Source organism: Sapajus apella, unplaced genomic scaffold (assembly GCF_009761245.1).
Source record: "Sapajus apella isolate SASKATOON/1434 unplaced genomic scaffold, GSC_monkey_1.0 scaffold3, whole genome shotgun sequence".
Lineage (NCBI taxonomy): Eukaryota > Metazoa > Chordata > Mammalia > Primates > Cebidae > Sapajus > Sapajus apella.
In genome coordinates this window covers 32237858-32251407 of record NW_022436943.1, presented here as the reverse complement: position 1 = coordinate 32251407, position 13550 = coordinate 32237858, and the positions used below count along the sequence as shown (strand labels likewise).

Genomic DNA, 13550 nt, shown 5'->3' with positions numbered 1-13550 from the left:
AGGCTAAAAGGGCTTCTAGAGATGCACGTGACACTGCAAAGTAGCAAAGTAAAATACGTTGCAAATAGCTGAGGGAAATGTGGGAAAGGGAAGATAAGGCTAGAAACAAAATGAAGCAAGAAATGAAACTAGTACATAAAATGTGTGACATAAACTTTTGGACATCTGCTGAGGGTGGCTGACAAATTTGTTCTTGAGCAGTAACACAATTCATTACAACTATAAGTTAAAGACAAATGAAGTGCTTAGGAGAGGCATACCTATTTTGAATACTAGTACAGAAAAAAATTCAGAGGAGGATATTTCCTGCCTTTAGGAATTACCTGTTCTATTGTTTATTGCAATTAGCATAGCTAGCTGACTGTCTACGAACACAGTAACAGCAGACATTCTATTCATTTAATGAACACTCAGCCTAATTCTTTTTTCTTTTATTGCATTTTTAGTTTTGGGGTACATGTGAAGAACATGCAAGATTGTTGTATAAGTACATGCAGGGCAGTGTGATTTGCTGCCTTCCTCCCCTTCACCTATATCTGGCATTTCTCCCCATGCTATCTCTCCCCGCCTCCCCATCCCCTCCGTCCCTCCCTCATTTCGCCCCAAGAGACCCCAGTGTGTAGTGCTCCCCTCCCTGTGTCCATGTGTTCTCATTGTTCAACACCCGCCTATGAAACTCAGCCTAATTCTTAAGAAAGTGTGAATTTCTGTGTATCTCTTGTTAATTGGGTGGAGTAACGCTTCATTCTAGCACCACAGAGAATGAAAATGACACATATTACTTTAGTTTAAAAGAGTTCCGGGCACACAAAATTAAATAAGGGAAATAATTTGGAAACTTCGGGTCAAATCTTGAGTTTTCTCTTTTGAGCTGGCCTGTGTTGGACTTCCTTTGAAGTCAACAAAACTCCTGGATTTCTTCCATGGGGATAAAGCACAAAATGAGAAATAGGCCTTATCACATCAGTCTACAGACGAGTTCTCAAGTGGCAGAAAACAGTATTAACATTTGGAGGAGTCAAATATTTACACATTTTTAAAATGTTAAATAAGTGATTATGATGTGGCTTTTTAAAACAACAAATTAGCCTAGATAAGGACTGGTCAGCGACCTTGTTGAAGACCTTTCATATTAATATAATTACTTCATACAAAATATAACAAATGAACATAGGCTATCACATGCAACTAGCAAAACAGTCTGCTTATATTTAACAGGAAAAAAAAGCTATCAATAGTAACACAATGGCAAAAATGCCATATTTTGTTCCAAAGCAATTAAAGGATAAATTCTAGACTGGAAGAGTACATACAACGTCCACAAATATCAACAATGAATAAAAAGATTGTGAGAAATTTCACATCTGAGAATGAATATCAGATAACATAAAAGAGAACTCTAAATTAATTAGCTAATGAAAACTAGAATCAGTGCCAGAGTCAACCAAGTCTGTGAGCATAAATGCTCAAGAAAGATTCAGAAGACTTTATTCTACTGTAGCCCACATTGTACTGTCATAAAATTACTAACATCCTATGGTTGTTAACATTGAAAAAATAATATATTAGAAAATTCCTAAATTAAAATCTAAAAAGAATGGCATGAAGAAGAGCTTTTTCAAGTATAATGCAGAGAAGTTATAAAAGATAAGATTGGCAAACTGCACAACATAAAAGTATTTAAAATTTTTCTACATACTAATATACATCAAAAACAAAGTCAAAAGACGAATGAGAAACTTGGAAAAATATTTACAACTCAAATCACATAAGACAACATATATCAATATATGCAAAGTCTACAAATAAAAACAAATGACCAAGAACACAATAGAAAAAGAGGCAAATTATATCTCCAGAGAGTTCATGGAAAAGAAAATACAAACGGATGGAGCATACTAAAGACATACAAAATTTCATTTAAAAGAAAGGAAATACAAATTAAAACTTTACTGAGATACCACTTTTTGCCTACAAGTGTCAAACGTCAAAAGGGGTTAGCCAGTATCTAGAGATAGACATTTTTACACAGTGGAATATGAAAGAAACTTTGTGGAAGTCAATTTGAAGAACACACACACATATATCTAACTGTTTGATTCAACTTTTCTACTTCTAAAAATTTATAATGCAAAGGTTAAATGACACATGAAAAAGTTAATTGAAGCATTGCTTACAATAGATAAAGAATGAAAACAATCTAAATGTCTGTTGGCAGGGAGGCTGGCTAAATACAGCCATACAATGAAATAATATGTGACTGTATAAAAATAACAGGATAGTTCTCTATGAACTGATACCATGAAGATCTAAATAACATTAAAAAAATCAAGGTACAGATTAGTGAACACGGTATTCTACTAGTTGCATAAAAGAGAGAAGGAAGAATATTATACCTATGTACATGCACATATATAGGCATACATATAACATGTGCATATGTTTACACACACACACACACACACACACACACACATATATTCTTCCTTCTCTCCTTGCTTGATAAGCAAAAAGATTATCAAGTTACTTGCTTGATTAGTGCAAAACATCTCCTGAAGTATACCAAAAACCTGAGTTTGTGCAAGAATAACTGATTGGCTCTAAGGAGAACTGGATGCCTGAGAGAAGGAGATAGGAGAGACTTTGCCCTGTTATACTCATTTGTAAGGATTGAATTTTGAGCTGTACGAATGAATTACAAGTCAAAAAATAAAATACAAAAGTTGTCTCCCATCTATAATATCATCCCCCACTTCTGCCCTCAGTTAATTTTCCCTGTCACTAGTGAGTGGTATAGAGTCAGCCTCCTTAGTATCCTTCTCTGTAAACAAACCCCAGGAGCAAGTCTATTTACAAAGCCAGTTTAATAAAACCACTATATAAACTCAGTTTGAAGAAAAAGTCCATTGAATCTCTAAGATGAAGAAACTGTGAGCTGTGAGCCTCAACAACACCACATTCAGAGTTTAGAAATGAAAGGAAGCAGAGATATGGGATTAAAGTTAATGATAGTCTAGGAGCCGCTAGGGTTTTATTTTTTAGTAGCCAGAACATTCCTGGGATCTTGAAGTCAGGAAAAATATTCAGTGAATGTAAAAAAAAAAAAAAAAGCCTGCATTATCAACAAATTAGCCCCAAAGTGATTAAGTATGAGACTCCAAGTACCCAAGAACTAAGTGTGACAAAGTTTTAAGGTTCACTGGTGTCCTTTAAGAGGCAGGGAGAGACCAGGAGGGAGCATAAGAAGGAATTGGGAATTTTCTTTTCTTCCAGAGCCTATTCTTTTCTTACTAAACACATTAACCATTTTTTCCACAGAAGTGGTGCTGTCAAAACTCTTCTTCATGAACTAAATCTGGGGGTTCACTAAATTGAAAAGCATCTCTGGCTAAAAATGCACCAACTGTGCAACACAAAGGATTAAAATTATGGGAAGTTATCTTTGAAGGAATAAAGGTTGAAAGTGATCTGTAAATTTAACTAAGGACAACAATGGCTAACCCTCTTCTTTCTACACAAAAAACCCCTCACTGATGAGTTTGCCCTCACACTGGTTAGATACCATAGCAAACTTCCTAATAAAAATAGAAAATTGATTGTATATCAGAACATGTTAGAGGTGAAAGAGACCTTGGGTGGATTTCCTAAAAATACTGCCAAGGAAACTGAGACCCAGAAAATTGCCCAAAGTTTCCCAGGTGATTAATGGTAGAGCTATATCTGCTTGGCCTTGTGTTTATTTTTGCCTTTAAGTATTTTAAAGGACACTGATTACCATTGATCTTGAATGGATCTCAAAGCTTTGTAAGAAGGCAGGGAGGCTTATCTAGGGAATACTTCTTTGTTTTCCCCATAGATTTAACTCCTTTATAAGCACAATTCATTTGTTGTGTGCATATATGACTGTATTTGGAAAGAAGTAATATTTATGGTAAAGTGGTATTCAGCATCCTATCAAGATGATCAAGGAGTATCAAGTTGTGCCAAGCACTGAGCCACTCCCTACACTGAAATGTTTCTAATTGCTTCCAAATTCTGTGATAAAAATCAAGGACTCAAAAGCCAAGAAACAGATCCACTGTTTCTGAAATGTGTTTTTTCAACTCTATTTGTGCCCTGTGGGTCAGTCTCAGGGCTGGTTTTCTTATCCATGAAATGGGACTAGTGACCTCAACTCAGATTTACTTGGGTGTTCTCAGGCATGCATAAAAGATATAATGCTGAAATTCTTACCACATAAATGCTGCTATTTAATAGTGAGTCTGTAAAATAGTTATGAACAGGCAATAATAAAAGAGTTAATAAACGTAAGTATTGCAATATTCTTATTTTTATATGATTGTCTTTTAAATCATCCAATTTCTGAACATCTTCTGAAACTGAAGGAATAGAAAAGGGAATTTAAATAGTATAAAATGCTATTATAATATGGTAACTGGGCATATTTATAGACATTCATACTGCCACAGTTAGGAATAATACATTTTGCTTAAGGAATAATACATTTTTCCTACAGTAGTGAATGCGGACAGATTCCACTAGAATGCAATTGGATGGCATCAAGTCTATTTAATGCAACACTTCGTTAAACAGAATATTTTCCCCAAACCCAAAGCACCTAAAAGTTTAATTCAAAAGACTCTGGAAATCGGAGGAGGAGAGAGGGGAATTAAGAATGAAAAGTACCTTAGTGGGAAGTGAACTTTTAAAAATTATTTTTAAAGAATCAAGGGCCCAACTTCTTGAGTACTTCAGACAACAGATCACGAGTTTTTGTTAGTTTTGTTGGAGGAGAAACAAAGTAAAAACTAACAGTTCTGAGAATAAGCAAAAGATATTGGGAATACCCGTCTCCTCAAACTGAGGCGCGTTTTATGAATAATTTCAGCCGGCTAACATACCTTCCTGCAAAATATAGCCAAGATGTAAATTAAAAAGTGGCAGAGGTGTGGCATGTTGCAAAAGTTTAAACTCTGCTTATGAGAGGCCGCAGTCCCAGCTGGGAGCTCCGGAAGGGAGTCATCAGGCCTTCAGTCAGATCCCCCTGCAGGAAGGTTGCCGCTGAGGTTGGAACTGACCCTACAGCGCTGGAGAGGACGCCTTGGGAGTGAACGGCGGGGTTCTGGGACCCAGCAAGGTCAGGGGCATCTCCATCTCAGCTACTCTCCTGCGCTTTGGAAAGGCCGAAGAGGATTTGCCCAAAGTTAGGCGTGCTGTTGGCTGTCAACGTTCTTTAGGACCTCAGGGAAACCCGGGCGTTTCTGGCTTTAGGACCCAGGAACGCCGAGGCAGCCTAGACTTGGATGCCTTGGACCACAGCACCACCTACTTATAGAAGCATCCCGAGCCTCTGCCCGTCTGCATCTCTATCGGAAAGTGCGCTCGCCACATCCTTTCGGATCACTTCGTCTTCCCGGGACTGTTCTGCGCTCTATAGCTCGGGAAGAAAGAAACCTTAGCTGTGAAGTGACCGTGGAGAAAGCGCAGGAAGCGGCATAATTGGCTAGGGGCGCAGAGAGTGAGAGCCGGCGCACCCCTCGGCCGGGGACCGCACTCGCGGGCGGGGACGGAGCATCCCAGTGGCTGCACCCGCAGCTCCGCGCTCCTGCCCGTGGCCGCTCAAATCCCTTAGCTGCCAGGCGCTCCCGGCGGGTCTCGGCAAACTTTTCCCCAGCCCACGTGCTAACCGAGCGGCTCGCTTCCCGAGCCCAGGATGGAGCGCCGCGCCTAGGGAGGCCGCGCCGCCCGAGACGTGCGCACGGTAGGCGACCCACACGAAGGCAGCCGCAGCCGCGGCGCTCGGGTACCCAGCCGTGGGCTCCAAATGGCCCAAGAGCGTTCTTTTATCCCTGCGCTCTCAGTGCCTTTGGAGCTCTTTCCCCGGAGCGCCAGTACAACGCCCTATGCCCCCGAGTCGGAGCTTAGGGCTCGGCAGAGGTTGCTAATTCACTGATTGTAATCACCTTCCTCTCGAATTCATCCACAGCTGCAAGCTCTGGATTAAGCTGCTCTGCGGCTCGTGCCAGGCACTGGGTTCGCTTCCTCCTTCCCTATCTTCCTTAAATTGGGACGCGCGAAGGCGCAGCTGCCTCCCCGGGGCTCTCTCCATCCCCCACCCACTCTGTTTTCGCTCCTCGTCTCTCAGGTTCGTGGCGGAGAGATGCTGATCGCGCCGAACTGACCGGTGCGGCCCGGGTGTGTGTGAGTGAGGAATCTCCCTGAGTCCTCCCCAGCGGCGCGGCCGGTACCGGCTCCGTCCGTGAGCCCTTCAGTTCCCTGACTTTGAGAGGCGTCTCTCCCCCGCCCAACAGTCCAGATGCGGTTTCGCCTTTTCTCCTTTGCTCTCATCATTCTGAACTGTATGGATTACAGTCACTGCCAAGGCAACCGATGGAGACGCAGTAAGCGAGGTGGGTTCCTCTCTGCCAAAGGTGCGTGGGCTTCAGGGGTGGGGTGTGGCGGCGCTCCCTTAACGCCCTGGCTCCTGGGGCTCAGATGGGCAGGACTGTGGTTTCCACCCCAGCTTTGCCGGTCCCCACTCCCCCATCTTTAGGGCCCTGGAGTTCTACAGAGCACTCAGTGTTTTCTGTCCCCTGGAGGCGCGGGGAGCTCCGCGAGCCGGGCGCCACTCGGGCGCTCATGGCAAAGTCTTGCGGTCCGCACTTTGCTACCGCACCTTCTCACCTGAACTTGCCTCTTTGGGATGTATTTCTTATCTGCCATACATTTTGTTTTGTTGTTGCTCTTCTCTCTCCTTAACCATCTTCCCTGTAGCTCATTTGTTTTACCTTCCCCACCCACGTGCGCCCCAAACCCGATCTCATATCTCTTTGGACTTCGCTAAAGAGACGTGGGGTGTGTGGGTGTTCGTGCGCGTGTGTCTGTGTCTGTACTCCGGAGCTTGGGAGGGGTACCAAGTCGAAGGGGAGGACCTCCATTTCCAGAAAAAAGGCCAACATAGACCTCTTTTCTGGAACCTGAGAGGAGATGGGAACTTTCTGAATTGAGCAGTAATTCCCGCGCTGGTTTTCTGGGGAGTGCTCGCCTCCAGAGGTTCGTTTTTAAAACAAGCCCCGCTTTGCTCTCTTCATTTGCTTTGCAAAAGCAGCTACAGCGGTGGAGGTTTCCGTTCTCAATGAAATTCACTTGCTGCTTTTTAACTACTCCCTCCCTCTCCATCACTATTGCGTTAAGGGGAAAGAGGTGGAAGCCTCCAGAAAGGTTTCTGGGAACTCGCTTTCCTGCAGATTTAGTGTGCATTTCTGTCTCCGAGTCCGCTGGGGCTGCAACCAATCCAATTGCATTTTAGGAGAAGGGCGGCTAGACACGATTCCATTTTCTTGGGGGATTTAAACATAAACCACTCACCACACACACATTTTATTACCCGCCCAGGGAAGGTGCGCAGCAGCCCTTTGCCAGGGACCTGATGAGAGCTATTTTCTTCGGTCAGTTTGTACTTTTGCGCAATTAGAATTTGTCGCCGAGTTCATCAACCTTGACTTTTCCTTCTTCTCCAAGATGTAGACGTATCACTCGACCTGTGATGTGATTACATACTCTTTGTATTTAATCTCCGATCCTGCATCCATATTTTGGGGAGGACTTTCCGAACTATATATATAGGCTTTTTAGGACATCGTTAAACTGGTCTCACCTAGGGGTAGAGATAGAGATTGGCCCACCTGGGTGCAGAGCTCCAGATAACTGATGGTGTGCGACTTCTGTAGTCGCTGCGCTTCAATTGTCTCTGTGTCTACGGCTTGTCTCTCTATCTGCGGCTTGTAAGGATAAACTTTCTCCCACTTCTCTCCCTCCCTCTCCCTCGGTTACTGGCTTTTGGAAATTGTTTATTTTTAGAAATTATTCTACTTAAAAATACTAGAGAGAAATTTCTTCCCAAAGTTTTTGGGAGTTTGCTTTTCATAATTGTCTTGAAAAAGTCCGTTTTCATCTCCTCTCTCTTCCCCTCCCACCTGATTCTTTTTCCTAATCCCCATATTTTCTTTGAGTATTCGGCAAAGCCTGCAATTTTTGATTACACTATGGTCAAAAGTGTTTGGAGAGGCTTTTCCTCTTCTTATAAGTCAAAGCTGCAGTCTACTTAGAAAAACTAAAGTGCTTGAAGTCTGCAAAATATAGAAATATCTAAAATCCTTTGCCAGATTCTTAATTAGATGACTTACTAATTCAATGAAGCTTTCTGATCCACACTGCCTGTCCCATTGTGGTTGAGTGGGGAAGAACTAAGCATATTGTTTTAGTAGAACTTAAATGCAGAGATGCTGTTTGGTGGAAAATGACATTACAGCACTCCTGCGGCCAGAAGGGATACTGCATGCCTTCTCTGCAGTGCCATCTCTAAGAATCTGCGTATGCCTTCTTAGGTATCTGAACCAGAGCCTATTTATTTCGAAGGATGCTTTTAGCAAAATCTCTTGTAACGATTACCATCCACATCCCCAAACGCTGACATTCCAGCTCTAAATTGTGCAATAGTAATTTATCCCAAATCAACCTTTCGATTTAATAAAATTCAAATGCTTTCAAGAGCATGTAAATTGGTAAGGGTGTTAAAAAAAATCTATCAAAAGATTTTTCTTCTCAACAGATGTGCCTTCACAAATTCCAAGTTTCTGGCTAAAATAACTGCAGTCCTTAAAAGTGACCACACTATCTGTACCAACAAAGGGTGTACTGTGTTTTTAATTAAAAGTGGAACTACTTAAAGGGCTGGCCAGACAGTGTAGGGTGTAGGGTGATAGTAGCTTTTCTACTTTGCAAGGAAGCTTAAGGATTGCATTGTTAGAGTATTGAAATGAATAGAGATCTAACTCAAGTTGTGTGAATTGTCCCTCTTCTCAAACTTAAGCTGGTTTTAATTGATCTCATGTCCACTGATTGATCCTACACCAATTGTTGTGCCTACCAAACAATGGGCTTTCTCCAAAAGATTGCTTTCAATTAGTTCCTCAGTGAATGCTTGACTACTGGCCAAATCATGTCAACAGTGACAGGTGACATGCTAGGGCCTATGTGGTACCAACATTTCCCTTTGCCCCTTTGTTTTGGATAGTGGCAGTTAAATATTATTTTCCAGGAAGAAAAGTAATTGGTATTTTTTTAAAAAGGTGTTGTAGCTTAGAAAATTAGCTATTTTCTTGGCTTTGTGCTACAGTGTAGGTGGCAGTGGTACCACAGGATTGGTTAGGCTTACCCCTGGGACCTGATTCTTTTTCTTTCTTTTTTTTTTTTTTTCCATATTCCATCTGCAAATAATCAAACCTTCACTGTGGAGCATTCTCAGAACCCCTTTGGCATTATGTTTAGTCTGCGCTATGATCTCAGATGCTCCATAATATCATTTTTCTTAATGAAATAAAATTCTTGGCAGAGATCAGATAATTTAGTCAGTTAAAATCAATTGCATCCAGTTTGGGATGGAGAGCAAATATATCATTTAACTGTATATTTTATTTCAAAATATAGCCAGAGATTGAGAAAATAGGATTTTGACTCTCTCTACTTTTAGACAAAACTTCATATGGGGGAGATTGTCACGAGCAATAACACTACCCAGCTACCATATTGTCTTCCCCTTATTTTGAAAAGTTATAAAAATGTATTTGATAGTCATTAGTGGGAAATGTTGCAATAATTTTAAAAAATTAGATACAAATGCAATACAATACTGAGAATGAATATCTTTTAGAGGGGAGATACTTTCCAACATTCTGAAAAGCTGATTGACAACTCTCATTTTTCTCTCCATGTAACATATTAAGATTTGTCTTTCTGACTCCCCTTCAAAATAGTCATGATTAGCTGTCGTTAACCCCTACTATCTGTCTCGGTCTTGAGACTGCTTATGATTGATTTACATAGGAAGTGGAATTATTTGATTACTTTCATTTTTTGGAGTGGTTGTAAGCCACATTTCAGGCTGAATTACTGAAAGGTGGGTAGACAAATCATAACTTTATTGTGGTCTCCTGGAATTTCTGGAGCTTGGTATATAATGACTTAATCTTATATCTCCTTCATTCTGTTTTTATATCCTATGGTATTTTAACCAGGGATTTATGAAAACTTCTTGATAAAACTCTCAACGCAGCAAGGTTTCCAAATGTACAATTCATGTTTCTGGTGGTCTGATGGCAGGGGGCGTGCTGTGACAAGGGTTTCCTGCTATAGCCTTTTCCATACTGAAGCCTCAGCTTCTCTTTCCTCTAATAACTCTTCATTTTCACAAAATTAGATTTAGTTTCTTCCATAAAAATGAAGGGTTTGTCACAAATAGTGTGGTATGTTTCTGGTAACAGAGGCTGGAAAAAAACATTTTCTCTTAAACCTTATAGAGATAAATTAATTTGTGTTTGAGTTCTTAAAACTTTAATGAAGAGATTCAAAGATTTTTTTTTTATACAAGTACTTTTTAAAGAATAGTTTATTTTTCCTGATAATATTTTAAAATACAAAATGACAGATAGGACATACTCGCCTACAGTTCAATGAAAACCTTTCACAACACATTTTGCATGCTTGCTTACTTTAAGTTCCAAAGCATTTGAGAAAAGCTGATGTGATATTTAACTTTGCAACATAAACATGTTCTTTCTTTTCTTTTCTCTTTTTTGATTGGCTGCTTTCTTTTCCAGCGTAACTGCATAATTTTTTAAGCTAGGGTCTTACCAGTACAGAGAGGTCAGAAAGTTGCTGTGTTCAAACTAACATCGTATTTTGCCACAGAAATTTGGAAGTGATTCAGAATAGGTGACATTCCCTTAGGCCCCAGCTTTATTTGCTTTTAAAATACAGCTTGGGTAGAATCCAGTATTCACAGAAATCACAAATTGGAAATGACACTTCTAGTTCCTTAATGCAAAACCACCTTTGATTTATTTAGAGACAAACTGGCCAGATTGTGGAATATCCTGGGTACTTCTTTCCTTCCAACTGACTGCTTTTAAACCATTTCCTTCCTTCTGGAGATATGCATCCTTATTCATCCCAAGCCCAGGAAATAGGTGACAGACAGATTTTATTTGACATATGCTTGATAACTGCTCTGCTAAAAGGAGGTAATAAACTTTGGGATGATAAAGTTTGAAAATTTCTATATTTAAGGTGGCATGAAGCTTATTATTTTCTCCATTAACTGCAGCCATCAAGGGCTGATCAGCTGAAGACAGTGTTGCATATCTATATTTACACATTTTCATAAGTTCATCCAGAATAAATGAAAACATGGTAATTAATATTAACATATATACATAATGTATATTGTATATACGAGGGAAGGTATATATGCATACATGTATATGTGGGGGGGTGGGTGGGTATGTGTAGGGAAAGCAACGAGAGGATGGTATAATTATGGAGGATCAGGATTTCAGAACTAAGATTTTTCACTCATTTTTTTCTAGTCCTCGCTTTTCATCTTTCTCTTAGGATGAAAAGATGGGGGGAGTGAGTGGGGAAGGGGATGGTGGAAAGAATAAGATTGGGTAAGGATACTGTTTTTATTCTTTCCGAAGCCCACCTTCCAGCTGTTTTTATCTCCTCTAGGGCCTTTCTGTGTCCGTCACCCTTATTTCAACTGTGCTGCCGTTCCTCTAATCCCCAAATTCATTTCCTCCCTCTTCATACTGCTCTCCAATCTCTTCTGCTTTCCTTCACTTCTTCCCTTCCCTTCTCTGGCTTGATATTCCTGTTTTATTCACTCTTCTATCTGTAATAAATTGGTTTCTACCTTCACCTTTTTAATAAAAGGACTTTCTTTTCTTTAAAGATATTTTTATGCCTTTACAGAAATTAACAAAAAAAAAGAAAAATAATAAAAGTTTTTAAACATTAGATTTATTTTTTAGAGTGGTTTTAGGTTCACAGTGAAATTGAGTGGAAGGTACAGAGATTTCTTAATGGCCAGTCATACTCGCCTCATTGCCAAGTCCAGCATCGTTACATCCTCGGGGACTTGTTACTATGGCGATAGCTTATCATCTCTTTATTTTGGCTAGTGACACTACACCGGTTTTGCCTCCTATTTTCTGTCCATTTTCTTCTTTGGTTCCCTCATTGAGAATGTAGACTAGTGTTTCTTTACCTTTATTCATTTCCTTGGGGGATTTTACCCATCCCTGTTTCTCGAACCGTCATTTCTACATAAAGTCCTTTAATGCTAGTCTCAATTTTTCTTTTCTTTTTTCTTTTTCTTTTGTTAGCTTCAGATTATTCTACACTCAGATCTCCCAACTACTGCCAATATGGATAGATATTCCATGCATACTCAAACTTGACAGTTCATTTTCTCTTCTGCCCCCTCTCCCCAATGTGTTCCTCATTATGGTATTATTATGGGTATTCTCATTATTTACAAGTCTTTATAAAGAAAAAAAAGAAACGGAGGCATAAAAGCATCCCCAGCCAAGCCCAAAACATTTCTAGTATTGTAATAACTCATTCTGAAGTATTTTCTGATAATTTCAGAATTTCTCTGAGTACACTAGTGTCTGTTTGTATATCTATATACTTGTTTGGTATTTGAATGATTGAGCATCCTAAGTGAGAGGTGATTTGCTGGTAGGCTAGGGAAAACTGGTGGTGGGGGGGTAACCCATTTTATTTTTGAGATGGAATTTCACTCTTGTCACCCAGGCTGGAGTGTAATGGCACGATCTCGGCTCACTGAAACGTCTGCCTCCTGGGTCCAAGTGATTCTCCTGTGTCAGCCTCCCAAGTAGCTGGGATTATAGACGCCTGCTACCAAGCCCAGCTAATTTGTGTTTTTTTAGTAGAGATGGGGTTCCGCCATGTTTTCCAGGCTGGTCTCGAACTCCTGACCTCAGGTGATCCTCCCTGCTTGGCCTCCCAAAGTGCTGGGATCACAGGCATGAGCCACTGTGCCCGGCTGGTAACCCATATTTTTAAAAACACTTATTTTAGAGAAAAGGACAATAAAGGAATTTTATCCCCAAACACTTTGATCATATGAACGAATAATAATTTAGGAGAAAATAAAAGAAAGTGGTATTTACCTTCTAAAAAGATACTCATCTTAATAATATAAGTTAGTACAGGAAAAAATTTAATCCTAGTTCTTATATTTATGACTTTAATAAATATAACTATGTGGATATACCCATGAGAGACACAGTTGTGTATGTATTTTAGAACAAGTTCTATAATTATGTAGAGACCACATAGTTCCGTGTAGTGCCTTCCAGGAGAACACTGACATTTCACTGTCCTTTGAAGGAGATGGGACCTGTTTGACTTACACAGAGGGTGAGTTGCTTACAGAAATGATGTGTGGTTTTAAAACTAACAGTGAAGAGTAAGAGAATAGAGCTAGAATCCAACTTTCCTGAATTCACTGGGTTTTCCTGTACATGGTATACTTTCACCATAAACATTAATTCAAAGAAAAGAAATTACCTTTGAACCCATTCAAAAGTTCTTTAGATGACAGACTTTATTGAGCCCAGAACATCCTACTACTCATAATTATGGTAATAAAGTAATGGATATTAAATAACTGAAGGCTGAGG

The 13550-nt window shown here is 40.1% G+C and overlaps 1 protein-coding gene across 6 annotated transcripts in view; it reads left to right on the top strand.

Annotated features, from left to right (window-relative positions):
* RSPO2 (R-spondin 2) overlaps window positions 1-13550 on the top strand; it is a 223442-nt gene that overhangs the window by 44158 nt on the left and 165734 nt on the right. For 2 of the 6 annotated variants that reach the window (XM_032251699.1, XM_032251690.1), the window contains one exon: window positions 6146-6431. In XM_032251699.1, coding sequence (XP_032107590.1) covers window positions 6317-6431 — 115 coding nt within the window. In that variant the 5' untranslated portion in view covers window positions 6146-6316. Of the gene's footprint in view, window positions 1-5194; window positions 5762-6145; window positions 6432-13550 lie in introns of those variants that run through there. The other 4 variants (XM_032251714.1, XM_032251705.1, XM_032251681.1 and 1 more) reach the window with 4 other exon arrangements.